The 12,717-nt window shown below is 46.6% G+C and overlaps 1 protein-coding gene across 3 annotated transcripts in view; it reads right to left on the bottom strand.

Annotated features, from left to right (window-relative positions):
- The window catches only part of l(3)73Ah (polycomb group ring finger 3-like lethal (3) 73Ah), a 40,702-nt gene that overhangs the window by 21,434 nt on the left and 6,551 nt on the right, over positions 1-12,717 (bottom strand). The window contains exon 8 of one of the 3 annotated variants that reach the window (XM_075876452.1): positions 9,133-10,238. The exons of the other annotated variants lie outside the window; for them this stretch is intronic. Within the exon in view, the coding sequence (XP_075732567.1) occupies positions 10,029-10,238 (210 nt within the window). The 3' untranslated portion in view covers positions 9,133-10,028. Of the gene's footprint in view, positions 1-9,132; positions 10,239-12,717 lie in introns of those variants that run through there. 3 annotated transcript variants of the gene reach the window in all.

The following is a 12,717-nucleotide window of genomic DNA, read 5'->3' as shown; positions in this document are numbered from 1 at the left end:
GTTTATTGCCACATCGATACAAAATATGTTTAAACTGGAATGATGGTGGGATAAATGCTGCATATAGGCAGCTCGACTAGTCACACCTTCCCAAACAATAACAGCAGCAACATTAACAAGAGTTCTCATTTGTCACAATAATAAAATAAGAATACACAAAGCAAAGTGATGAAAAATTCGGTAAAAAAAGCACATTTTCAACAAATACAAAGCTAGGTTGGTGATTGTAAAATTAGTTGACACATTGTCTTTTTCGAAAGATGACATATGTTGTCATAGCATAGTTTATGTTTGTTTTCTTCCTTAATCCAATTACGTATTTAACTCAAATTTCTCATTAATCATAATTCTGGCCTCAATATTTAGCTAAATTGGCTCACAAATCTACCAACTACTTTTCAAAACCTTCAAGTGTTAGTGGTGTTACAGGTAGCAGCTATCACACACTCCTAGCAAGCTTCTCTGCCATTTTCTCCCCCCCACCACCACCAAGTGCAGTGGCATCACACAAAGGGAGGGGGGGATGAGGAGACAAGGTGCCACCAAAATAATGATGATGTTTGATGTTTTGTGGCGCAAGGGCCATTTCATGGCCAAAGAGCACCAGTTCATCCTACTAAAGATATGAACAATGATTGTGATAAGCGGCTGTATAAGGGCCATAAAATTCCTCGCGGTAAGGAGGGTAAAAACATACGAGTAATAAAATTAGGACCATGCCATGAAAGGTGTGTGTGGTGCGAATAGATGACAAAAGTTGGTGATAACAGAAAACGATGGTGAACATGTATGGCATTGGCACAAGTGCCTCACTCGTTCATACCCTTGCGTCCAAGGGCCGTGAAGCAAGTGCTTTGTTGAGTGTAGCCACCGCAGTGAAAACCTCTCTGGAGAGGTCGTGCTACGGAATGCCCGGGTATATGAAATGAAAACTACGAATTTCTTTTTAAAACGCTAACAATGATTTATGACTAAAAAGTGGTTCCCTACCGACGAACATTGCAGGGTGTAAAGGTTGGTTTTCGGTAGGGTAATGGAAAGTGTTGTTTTCTTAGAGCTTCCAACTGTTTGTACTGGATTAAAATGTGAAGAACTGTTAGTGCTTCACCACATCTGTCACACAATGGTGGATCTCCACCGGACAAAAGATATGTGTGTGTCGTGTATGTGTGTCCTATCCAGAGCCTCGTCAGTATTACTTCTGCATGACGTAATTTTGATACTGGCGGCCAATGGCCAACGTGTGGCTTAATGTGTAGTTTGTTTTGTGTGTGTCTATTCCACTTGCTCTGCCAGTAGTCCCTGAGCATTCGTTTGAGAGACGGCTTCAGATCAAGGGCCTGGATTGATATTGATGTAGTGGCAGTGCTTTCGTGGACGGATGCAGCAAGCTGATCCGCCATCACGTTGCCTTGGATCTCACGGTGCCCTGGCACCCAGCACACTACAACATGTTGTTTGAGTGCGTAGAGTGTGCATAAAATGGAGTAAAGTGAGACGAGGACAGGGTTTTTTCGTTTTTAGGTGCGTGCAGAGCCGCTGCCACACTGTGGGTGTCCGTATAAATTACTGTTTTTTGCAGTTGTAGTTGCTTGATGTGTTTAGCGGTCACAAGCATCGCATAAGCTTCCGCTGTAAAGATACTTGTGCCTGGATGGAGAGGGCCAGCATCCGAAAAGGATGGGCCGACAGCAGCGAAGGACACAGAGAAGTTGGACTTGGAGGCATCTGTAAAGAACTCAGGACGTGTGTATTTGTGTTGAAGTTCCAGGAAGTATGTTCGGATATGGGCAATAGGCGCATGTTTTATAACTTCTAGGAAAGACACATTGCCGTCTATAGTCTGCCACTGCCACGGTGGCGGGTATGCTACAGGAGCCATTAAACTGTGTTCAAGTAACACTCCAGTTTCCTCAGCTAGACCGTTCAGGCGAACTGAGAAGGGCTGCCTCATCGAAGGCCTGTTTTGAAACAGAATTGAGCTCGACAAATCATTAGTAGCAGAGTATGAGGGGTGCTTCTTGTCTGCTTTCACCTTTAAGAAATATACAAAGGACGTGTAAGTTCTCTGCAGATGAAGCGACCACTCATTTGACTCAACGTAAAGGCTTTCCACGGGGCTGGTGCGAAAAGCAACGGTAGAAAGGCGGATGCCCAAATGGTGCATGGGGTCCAGCATCTTCAAAGCACTTTAAGTTGCAAACTGATAAACAATGGCCCCATAATCTAAGCGGGTGCGAATAAGGCTTCTATACAGATTCAGAAGGCGTTGCCTGTCACTACCCCACGTAGTACGTGACAACAATTTCGAACATTCATGACTTTTAAACATTTAGTTTTTAAATACTTGATGTGCGGTACGAAGGTCAACTTGTTGCCCAAGATTAAGCCTAAGAATTTATGTTCCGCATTAACAGACAGACGTTGACTGTTCAGTTCAATGTCGGGTTCTGAGTGCATGCCTCTTTTTCGGAAGAACAAGACACACGTGCTTTTTTGTGGGTTCAGTCGGAATCCATTTTCCTCTCCCCATTTGGAGACCTTGTTTAAACCTAACTGAACCTGCCACTCACACATTGCTAGATTACAAGATCTAAAGCCAAGCTGGACGTCATGGACATATGTACAATAAAACATATTGCGAGGAATGGACAAGTGCAAGGAATTCATTATGACAAGAAAAAGTGTGTAGCTAAGTACACCACCCTGCAGCCCGCTTGTTTCCTGGACAAATGTTTGGGAAAGAACGCTGCCCACTGGGACACGGAATGTGTGGTTTGACAGGTAACTTTCGATTATGTGAAACATTCTTCCACGCACGCCAAGGTGGGACAGGTCTTTTAGAATTCCAAAGCGCCATGTTGTATCGTAAGCCTTTTCGATATCGAGAAACACAGAGAGAAAATATTGTTTATGGACGAAAGCGTCTCTGATCTGTGCCTCGATATGAACAAAGTGGTCTGTAGTGGATCTACTCTCTCGAAACCCGCACTGAAATGGGTCGAGTAAATTGTTTATCATTTTTTCGAAGACTTCACACAAGCAGCTTGTAAGTGCAATAAGCCTATAACTCGAAGCTGAAGAAGGGTCCTTGCCCTCTTTCGAAATGGGAATAATAATAGCCTCTTTCAAAAAGTAGGAATAGCGCCAGAAAACCAGATAGCATTGTACAAACAAAGTAAAGTTTTTTGTATTTCGATTGGTAGGTTTTTTAACATTTCATACACCACACGGTCAAAACCTGGGGCAGAAGTACTGCAGGAGTTTAGAGATGTTCGGAGCTCAGGTTAACTGAAAGCTTGGTTATATGCCTCGTATCTAGTGCGTTTGTGTTCGAGTTTCTGCTTTTCTATTCTTGTTCTATATTTTCGCAAAGTGTTAGTAATAGTGTGACGAGCTGGACACCCGTTCGAAGTGCGCAGCGAGGAAGTTTGCATGATCTTCCAAGGTATCACCCTGAGTGTTTACGAGGGGAACTGTGTGTACTTGTTTTCCTGCTATCCTACCAACCATGTTCCAGACTTTAGCCTCCTGTGTGTATGAATTGATCCCTGACAAAAACTTCTGCCAGCTTTCTCTTCTGGCCTGCTGACGCATTCTCCTGCCTTGAGACTTTATTTTCTTGAAGGTGTCAAGATTTTTGGCTGTCAGTGAGTTCCGAAGTAACCTCAATGTTCTGTTTTGCTGTTTGCGCGCGTTTCGGCATTCAGAGTTCCACCATGGCACATGCCGTTTTCCAGGGTGTACATTTGTTTGTGGTATGCATTTTGCTGCAGCATCAATCAAAAACGCTGTGAAGTAGTTGACAGCAACATCAATGCTCAAAGTACATATTTCACTCCAACCTAGTCGAGCGATGGAATAGAACTGTTCCCAGTCGGCTCTGTTTGTGAGCCATTTGGGAACACGTGGTGGACACTCAGTTGCTGTAGTTGTGCTCAAAACTACGGGGAAGTGGTCACTTCCGTACAGATTACTGACGACTTTCCACTGGAGTAGAGGCACAAGAGATGGAGATACTATGCTTAGGTCTATGAAGGAGTAGGTGTTATTAGCGAGATTATAATAGGTTGGTTCTTTTCGATTTAGGAGACACGCGCTCGACGAAAGAAGGAACTGTTCAATCAGTCGACCTCGCGCGTCATACCGAGAGTCACCCCATAGCCTGCTATGCGCATTAAAGTCTCCAAGGAGAACATAAGGCTCCGGAAGTCCATCAATTAAAGAATGTAAATCACGTTTTTGCAGCTGATAGCTAGGAGGAATGTATATAGTGCAGATTGTGATAAGTTTATCAAAAAGAACCGCTCGAACAGCCACTGCCTCAAGGGATGTTTGGAGTTGTAAGTGTGTGCATGCAATTCCTTGATTCACTATGATGGCAACACCTCCAGATGATGTCATGGCATCAACACGGTCCTTTCGGAAAATAACGTATTTACGAAGAAAATTTGTGTGTTTTGAATTAAGGTGTGTTTCTTATACACACAGCACTTTTGGTGAGTGTTCGTGTAAGAGTTCTTGGATGTCGTCAAGGTTTCTGAGAAGGCCCCTGACGTTCCATTGTATAGTTTGAGTGTTCATGGTGAATGTAAAATAGTGCTGTGTGTACAAAAAGCGAGTAGCTGTTTAGACAGGGAGTTTGAGTTCACTTAACAGGGCCGTCACCAGGCGCTGTTATCTGCTTTTTTGTTTTCTTGGCGCACTCCAAGGAGCCACGCCGCTCTTTCGGCACCAAGGGTACCGACGTATCCATTGCCTCCTCGGACTGGATGCCCGCACGTGCGGGCTGTTAGTTCGAATTTCGGGCCTCGCCTGGTGAGGTGAGACCTTGAGACCCGAAGACTCTGGAGTCTCCAGTCTCTGTTTGGGAGTAGGGACCCCGCAGCGGTGGTCTAGTAGCTAAGGTACTCGGCTGCTGACCCGCAGGGCGCGGGTTCAAATCCCGGCTGCGGCGGCTGCATTTACGATGGAGGCGGAAATGTTGTAGCCCCTGTGTGCTCAGATTTGGGTGCACGTTAAAGAACCACAGGTGGTCTAAATTTCCAGAGCCCTCCACTACGGCGTCTCTCATAATCATATAGTGGTTTTGGGACGTTAAAACCCCACATATATATATATATATATATATATATCTGTTTGGGAGTAGGCGGTGTAGCCTGGGCTACAGCCGCCTTGGGGGGAGGAGCCACAATCGCCAGCTCGCTATGTGCGGGCCGAAGGAGTGGTGAGGGCTGGTGCGGCGGTGCCCCTGACGCGCCGCATCAGCGTATGTAGGCCCATAGAATGGTGCTACTCTTCGCCGTGCTTCCTTAAATAATATGTTCCCCTTCACCTTTAATGTAACTATTTCTTTTTCTTTTTTCCAGTATGTGCAGGAGCGTGAATATGCGGCATGGTTTGCTTCGCAGTTTACACAGTGTGGTGGTTGTTTGCAGTTCTCAGACACGTGGCCTAGGACTCCACATTGAGCACAAGTCTGGCGACCACGACAGGTTTTAGAGCCATGGCCATACATACCTCTGACATTGGAAGCAACGACGAAGGTTTGGTATGTACAGCCTGATAGATGTCTTCGTGTACCCTGTTTGAATAGATTCTGGTAGTTTACTGGATGCAAACGCGAGTATTAAGTGTTTCGTCGGTGTTTCCTTGTTATCTCTTCTGATGATAATTCCCTGTACATTAGTGACATTTTGGCTCTTCCACCCTTCCAAAAGTTCAGTTTCGGTCAGGTCAAGTAAGTCTGCGTCAGATACCACTTCCCGAGTGATGTTGATAGATCTGTGTGGTGTTACGATGATCGATACGTCACCAAACGTTGAAAGGCTGTCGAGCTTTACAAATTGTGCTTTGTCCCGAATCTCGAGGAGAATTGATTGATATGTGGGGTTTAACGTCCCAAAACCACTATATGATTATGAGAGACGCCGTAGTGGAGGGCTCCGGAAATTTAGACCACCTGGGGTTCTTTAACGTGCACCCAAATCTGAGCACACGGGCCTACAACATTTCCGCCTCCATCGGAAATGCAGCCGCCGCAGCCGGGATTCGAACCCGCGCCCTGCGGGTCAGCAGCCGAGTACCTTAGCCACTAGACCACCACGGCGGGGCAGAATCTCGAGGAGAAGGTCTCCGCTAGCCATTTTGGTTACTTTGTATCCAGCCTCGAGAGTTTCGGTAAGACACCTGGCAACTACGAAGGAGATACGGTCCTGGCTTGCTTTCCGGTTTTTTCACAGTGAATGATGTGGAAGTGGGGAAATGTTTCTATTGGCTGGTTGAAGAAATTTATGTCATCGGTGCGTACCCGCTTTAGGCCGGTACGATTAGACAGTAGGAGAAATGCTTCATGCATGCCGGTCTTATTTTTGTTCAGCAGCGTTGACCCACCACGGAGCCTATCAAGGGGACGCTGCAAGTTTGCAGGTGCTGAAAGCTTGCAGACGTCAGCCGTACAACACTGTCATAACCCAATGCACCTAGACCAAGGTAGGCTATTTAAACAGGGTTAACCCTTGCCGCCAGGAAAATTGGAAGTAAACAGAAGGGATAAGTAGACAGGACAGACTAAAAGTGAGAGATAAAGACGAAGTTGTAGGGGAGAGAGATAGGAAAAGGCAACTGCCGATCTCCCCTGGGTGGGTCAGCTCAGGGGTTTCGTCTACGTGAAGCCGGGGCCAAAGGGGTGTGTTGCCTCTGCAGGGGGGCCTTAAAGGTCCGATCACCCAGCGTCAGCTCAACCCCTAGGATCCCCTTTTCCCTGGACACAGCAAAGCCACGCACGGCTAGGCGTGGGAGGGAGCCTAAACCCCCCCCCCGTTAGCTCGGGTCCGTGGTGTCGCTACACACTAAACACCTGTTTTCACAGGCGCCCCTGCGGGAAAGGTGCCAACAAAAGATTACACAGCTGTGTCATGGCCTTAAACATTCTCTCTAGTTTCTATTTTGAACATATTGGCTCTGCTTCAGGGACGCTCACACTTAATTGACTCGATCAATCATTCCAAGAGATTTAACACAGCATGCAGTCAGCTAAAGAGAGGGTTCATCCCAGTATGCTACAGTACCCCATGGTGAACAAAGTATCTACACAATGCACCGCTTACACCATTTGTCATGTGAAAGACGAGGGTAGAACTCAAAACCCACATGCACACTAGTACGTCCATTGAGTACTGCTGTCACACAGGGTAGACAAGTTTCTGAAAGAGCAAATATGCAGCACATGTCAAGTGCGGCTACACCATGTGCAGCAGAAAATAAAACACCGAACAGAAGACTGTCAATCAAGACTAGAAGAGCAGAGATAGAACACTTTTTTTATCTTAGACACTGGGCACATTCATATTTATAGCGCGAAATGAAAAGGAACATAGACATAGAAGGAACACATAAACAAGACGGGCACTAGACATCAACTGATATTTTATTGAAAAAGCAGAAAACCGTTGGACATTAGCACATGCACACAATCACAGGTGCTTTCTTTTGTGTGTCACTTACGTGTTACCACCTTGCATGCATAAGATTTACTCTAAAATACTCAATCTCTTTCCTGGATAAGGCAACTGATGCCACACTGACACGTTTTCCCTCATTCTCGCTGATAGCAAGAATGAGGGTGGTGAAGTATACTCCCCTTATGTTTACCTATGAATTGCCGGAAAAGGGAGGCATACTATTCCTCGATGTGTCTTGAGCTGGCTGAGGACCACGTGTGCTGCAGCTACAAACCACGCTCAAAAATGGAAATTCTCAGGTATGATTCGGCTCATTCAAAACTAATAAAAAGGGGAATCGCTGTCAGCTGCTTTAGGGCGGCTCTCGCAAAGTCATGTGAACACCTTGTTGGACAAAGTTTGCAACGCCAAATAGACCACCTCGAGAGGGCGAGCTTAACCAAGGAACTCATCAGTTCTGTGGCTGAAGCCCTCCTAAAGGAGGTGAGGACTGGAGGGGGTGCTCAACAAGGTCCTCTGGCAAGCCAAGGACGAGGCTTGTAGCTTTTCATTGCATCCACCACTTCTCTCACCGGCTAAAGAAGGTGGCAGCAAAATGCGGTGTGTCAGTGGTATTCTCTACCCCAGAGAAGTTGGCCCGCATGTGCCCGGTGGTGAATGGTCGAAAAGGCAAAACTGCTTGCACGAAAAAGCACGCGACACTGTTCATGTCTTGCCAGATGGGTGTCATACGTGAAACACCCCTTTCATGTGGCAAGTGCTACGTAGGACAAACCGGGCGCTGTCCTAATGACAGATTGCGAGAGCACCGTTTAGCAGTTGACGCACAGGCAGCAGGGGAGTCATTTGGCGGATCATTGCCACAGGTGTGGTTGTGTTCCTGATTTCGACAATACACGTGTGCTTGGAAAAGGCAAGGATAAGGCAACACGGGTAATTATAAAAGGGTTCGCTTAAAGCGAGAATGAGAGAAAATGTGTGAGTGTGGCGTTGGTTTACGCATGCAGGATGGCAACAGGTGAAGTGACAGACATTAGAAAGCACCTCAGAGTGCGATTTTGCACACGCGCTAATGTCCGACGGTTTTCGGCCTTTTCAATAAGAGATCAGTTGACGTCTAGCGCCTGTTCTGTTTATATGTTCTTTCTGTGTCTCCGTTCCTTTCCATTCTGTACTACATATATGAGTGCAAGTGAATGAAACCAACTAGCCAACATCGCTGCCTTGACTGGGCACATGCATACTTTTGATTTATTAAAGTTAAAGATGGAGCTATCTTTACTCCGTGACGCCGTTGATACAGCGCAGCTGAGGTCCCCCTTCGTCAGGCTATTAACCTTTCCATGTCTTTTTTTTTTTTTTAGAAAGTCGGAAGTATTTTTAAGTTTTGAAAGTCTCTTCAAAGTTTCTGCGCAGTATCATCACTCTTCATTTGACACTTTTTTCAGGGTATGGGGCAATGCCATGCTCATTCACAGCTGTGCTGAAATACTATGATGCTTTCCAGTGAGGCCACGGCCTATTCCAACATTAGGATCTAGTAACGTTGGCCTATTCCATCTGCCCAATCGCCCAAAGCGGGTACCGTATCTAGTTGAAAATAGGTCGAGCACGAATATAGGTCGACCCCAACAAATAGTTTTCCACGAGAAAAAAAAAAAGTCGAATATAGGTCGGCCTATGTTTTTTTTTTTTATTTAGAAACAGAAAAATTGCAGCGTAGCACATCTTCATTTACATAACTTAGCCCCCTAATCACTGCCGTAGCTGTCTTCTTATCAGATGTGCAAAATATTGTTGTCATCGGATTTTTCGCAAGCATCCACGGCTCCCCGAACGTCGTCGTCCTCGCTGCCACCGCTGCCAATTTCTCGGCCATGAAAAGCACGACACCATTCGTTGCATGCAAACTGATGGTCCCGCTGCTTTCGCCAAGCCCTAATCAACTTCTCATTTACACAGAACACACGCTGCCCGGCACAATTTTTTAAGTCCTTGGCAAGAAAATACGACTGTGAAGGAGGTGTGAAGCCCATAGACCGCAATTCTTCTCGTATAATGTCCCGAATGAGGTCACGCAGATGGCCATGGGACGTGGAGTGGTGGTCGCCAATGTGCGGTTGGAGACGAACGGAGTGCAGCGATGGTAGCTGGATTTTGCGCAGCGAGAGCATTAAAAGCAACAGGTCCAATGCCTTTCAAGATGTGGCATACTTCGTCCGATTCTGGCATAGCTGAATTGACACGCCGGCACAGTGAAAGGACATCCTCAATGTAGCAAGTGTAAGATTCGCCGGGATGTTGTCGGTGAGTATCAAGGGTCCTCTTCGCGACGGCGGAACGAATGGCCGGTGTCCCAAAAACATGTTGCAGCTGGTACTGGAATGTCGCCCAGTCGGGTAAGTCAATGACGTGGTTGAAATATCATGTCTTCGTCACACCGGTCAAGTAGAAAGACGTTACAGCTTGGCGCTATCGTCCCAGTGATTAGCAACACTCACGCGGCTGTACTCATCGAGCCAGTCCTCCCCCTCTTCCCCGCGAAGACCGGTGAAGAGAGGGGGATCACGCTGGTGGCTGTGTACATAAACAGGAGGCGCGGCTGAAGACGGCGGGGGAGAGATGGCGGCAGCGACAGCAGCAGCGCCGACAGGCTCGTTCTGTGACATGCTGCCAGACAGTGGGGGCAATCGGCGGCCTGAACGCAGCCCCAGGGAGTCGAGCGAAGTGGGAGAGGACCGAGGACCGAAAATCCACCTCCATCACGTATGACGTCTGGGTTGAGACAGCGTTTATTCAGTCCAAGGGCTCAGCAGTGAACGGGCAGTCTGAGAGCGAGCGTGCACACAGCCGATGAAGATTGTGCTGACACCCAGTAAAGATGAGGACAGAGACCCAGATGGATGATGATGATTATGATAATGCATATATGAAAAGCGCATGATGAATGCCCACAATATATATATATATATATATATATATATATATATATATATACTAGAAGGTATGGGCTATGGCACAACGCACAATGGGAGCGTTGTCAACAAGGATAAATATATTTATTTCCCAACAGTTTCGGGGGGGTCCTCCCTTCATCAGGAAATGAGTAGGACCCCTCTCGAAACTGTTGGGAAATAAATATATTTATCCTTGTTGACAACGCTCCCGTTGTGCCATATCCCATACCTTCACGAAGACTAACTGGCCCATCGAATTATTACTCCCACTATATATATATACGAATATATATATTTCAAAAGAGAACTTTATTGATGCGCTCGCACTTTGATATGAATTTGCATACACAGAGGTTACAAGACTCGCTTTCTAAGGTTCCACCAAGTTCAGTCACAGTTTAACTGAGAAATGGCGGCCTTGGCCTGATTTCCGCGTCCAAAATGATTCATCAGACTCATCAGCTGGCAACAGTTTCGACAGAGCAGTGGTGACGACATATATCCTTTTTAAAGAGAATTATTTTTCGGAAGCAGCAAATGCTTTGACCTGTCATTAAAAAGTGTGCTCGTTCCCATCTGCATAGAGTTTCTTAATACACATTAGAGGAAACTCTGCTAGTGTCTATGGGAGCTGCAACACACGGCGCTTCAGCGAGCATGGGAATGATGGGTAGTACACACATTTGTCTAATTTTCGTACTTCTGGCCTGCTTCTGGCTCCGTGTGTATTCGTGTGGCTTGGAGCTGTTTTTTCACGAAAACATAATTTAGCATATGTTCACCGTTTGCGCTCCACAACCTTATTCTTTTAGGCTTACCATTACGAATCCAGTCACTAAGTTCAAAAGGGTTCGTTTTTTTTTTTTTTTTTTCAAAACAAAACCGTAACCAGCAATAAACGAAGCCGCAAGTATGATTCGCAGCCAGCAAGTACGAAGACTAGGCAAATGTGCGTACTACCCATCATTCCCATGGTCACTGAACGATCGCAGCGCCAGAGTGCCCTCTAGTTAATTTTGGGAAACTCTATACCCATCTGTAACTTCATCAACAAGTCACAGCAGAATAAAAGCATGAACACGTGATGTAATATCATAGGGCCCCTGTTCAGCACTTACTTGCTTTGAAATACTACAGCACAAGACACAAAATCATCGCATAGGCGACCCGCACCGCGAAGAGCCCAAAAGGAAAATCATCACAGAAGAAATGTTTCAAAATTTCACTATTTTGTAACATTGCCTCGTAACATTGTCATTCTCCCGTAAGAACAGAATTGAGTGATCACTGTTGTGATGGAAAACTTCACTTCACTTGCTGAGTTTCCCAGCGCGCAGCAAGAGTGACCACTATCAAAAGTGGGGGGCCCAGCCCCCCCAACTTTTCTCAGTGGGGGGGGGGGGGGCTTATGTTCCCCTTGCCCCTCCCCCCCCCCCCCGGCTTATACGCCTATGTGTGTAGCTCTGCCAACGTGACATCGTCACGACGGTGCATAAGCAATGGTGCAGGTAGTTAGAAGAACAAGAAGGCGCCTAGTTTCTGCAGCCTGGTAGGGAGCACAGCGCAGTGCCTAAGGCGCTGTCACCCCGTCATGCCAATCGTACAACGAACAAAGCGCGAAGCGGCAAGGCCTCAGGCCAGTTGGCCAGTGCGGCTGCGCGCCGGAAGGCAGTACCAGAAGCACGGCTAGCAGGCTAGAGACTTTACAGCCTGTACCTAGAGAAATCGTGGGTTTCATCACAAACATGGCGGAGCAGATGCATTTCGCGGGGGCTTTTAAAAAGCGGTACACGGCTATGCATCAATAACCGTTTCTCAATTCCTTCGGTAGCCGGAAAGGAGAGGGGGGTTTTATTCCAGATTTTATGGTATATAACGTGGATATGCAGGATGAACCGCTTGAAGAACAGCGGGTGCGGCAGTAAAATGCCATAAGCTCGGCACTTTTGGTTGGTTTGAGCGTGAATATAGGTGGAGATTTTTTGGTCACGAATATAGGTCGATAGCTGGTTATGAACAACATTTTCAAAAACAAAAGCTTGACCTATATTCGAATGAATACGGAATTACTATCAAGCTGCCCTGGAATGCAATAAGTGCTGCTGCAATGCCTTAGCTGTCCACCTCGCCCAGGAAATTTGGCTTTCTCCCTGTCAGACCGAGCGTCCAATGATGCTCCTCATGGTGCCCCCCTCCACGTGGGCCCCACTTTTGCCACACCTCAAGGCCACAAAATCAGTGTGCTTGTCTCTCTAACAACGCCTTTCTCTACTTGCCTCACTCTTATCACACTAACA

The sequence above is a fragment of the Rhipicephalus microplus genome, chromosome X, assembly GCF_043290135.1.
Source record: "Rhipicephalus microplus isolate Deutch F79 chromosome X, USDA_Rmic, whole genome shotgun sequence".
NCBI classification, from domain to species: Eukaryota; Metazoa; Arthropoda; class Arachnida; order Ixodida; family Ixodidae; genus Rhipicephalus; species Rhipicephalus microplus.
The sequence above is the reverse complement of the archived record's forward strand: the minus strand, read 5'-3'. Positions and strand labels throughout refer to the sequence as shown.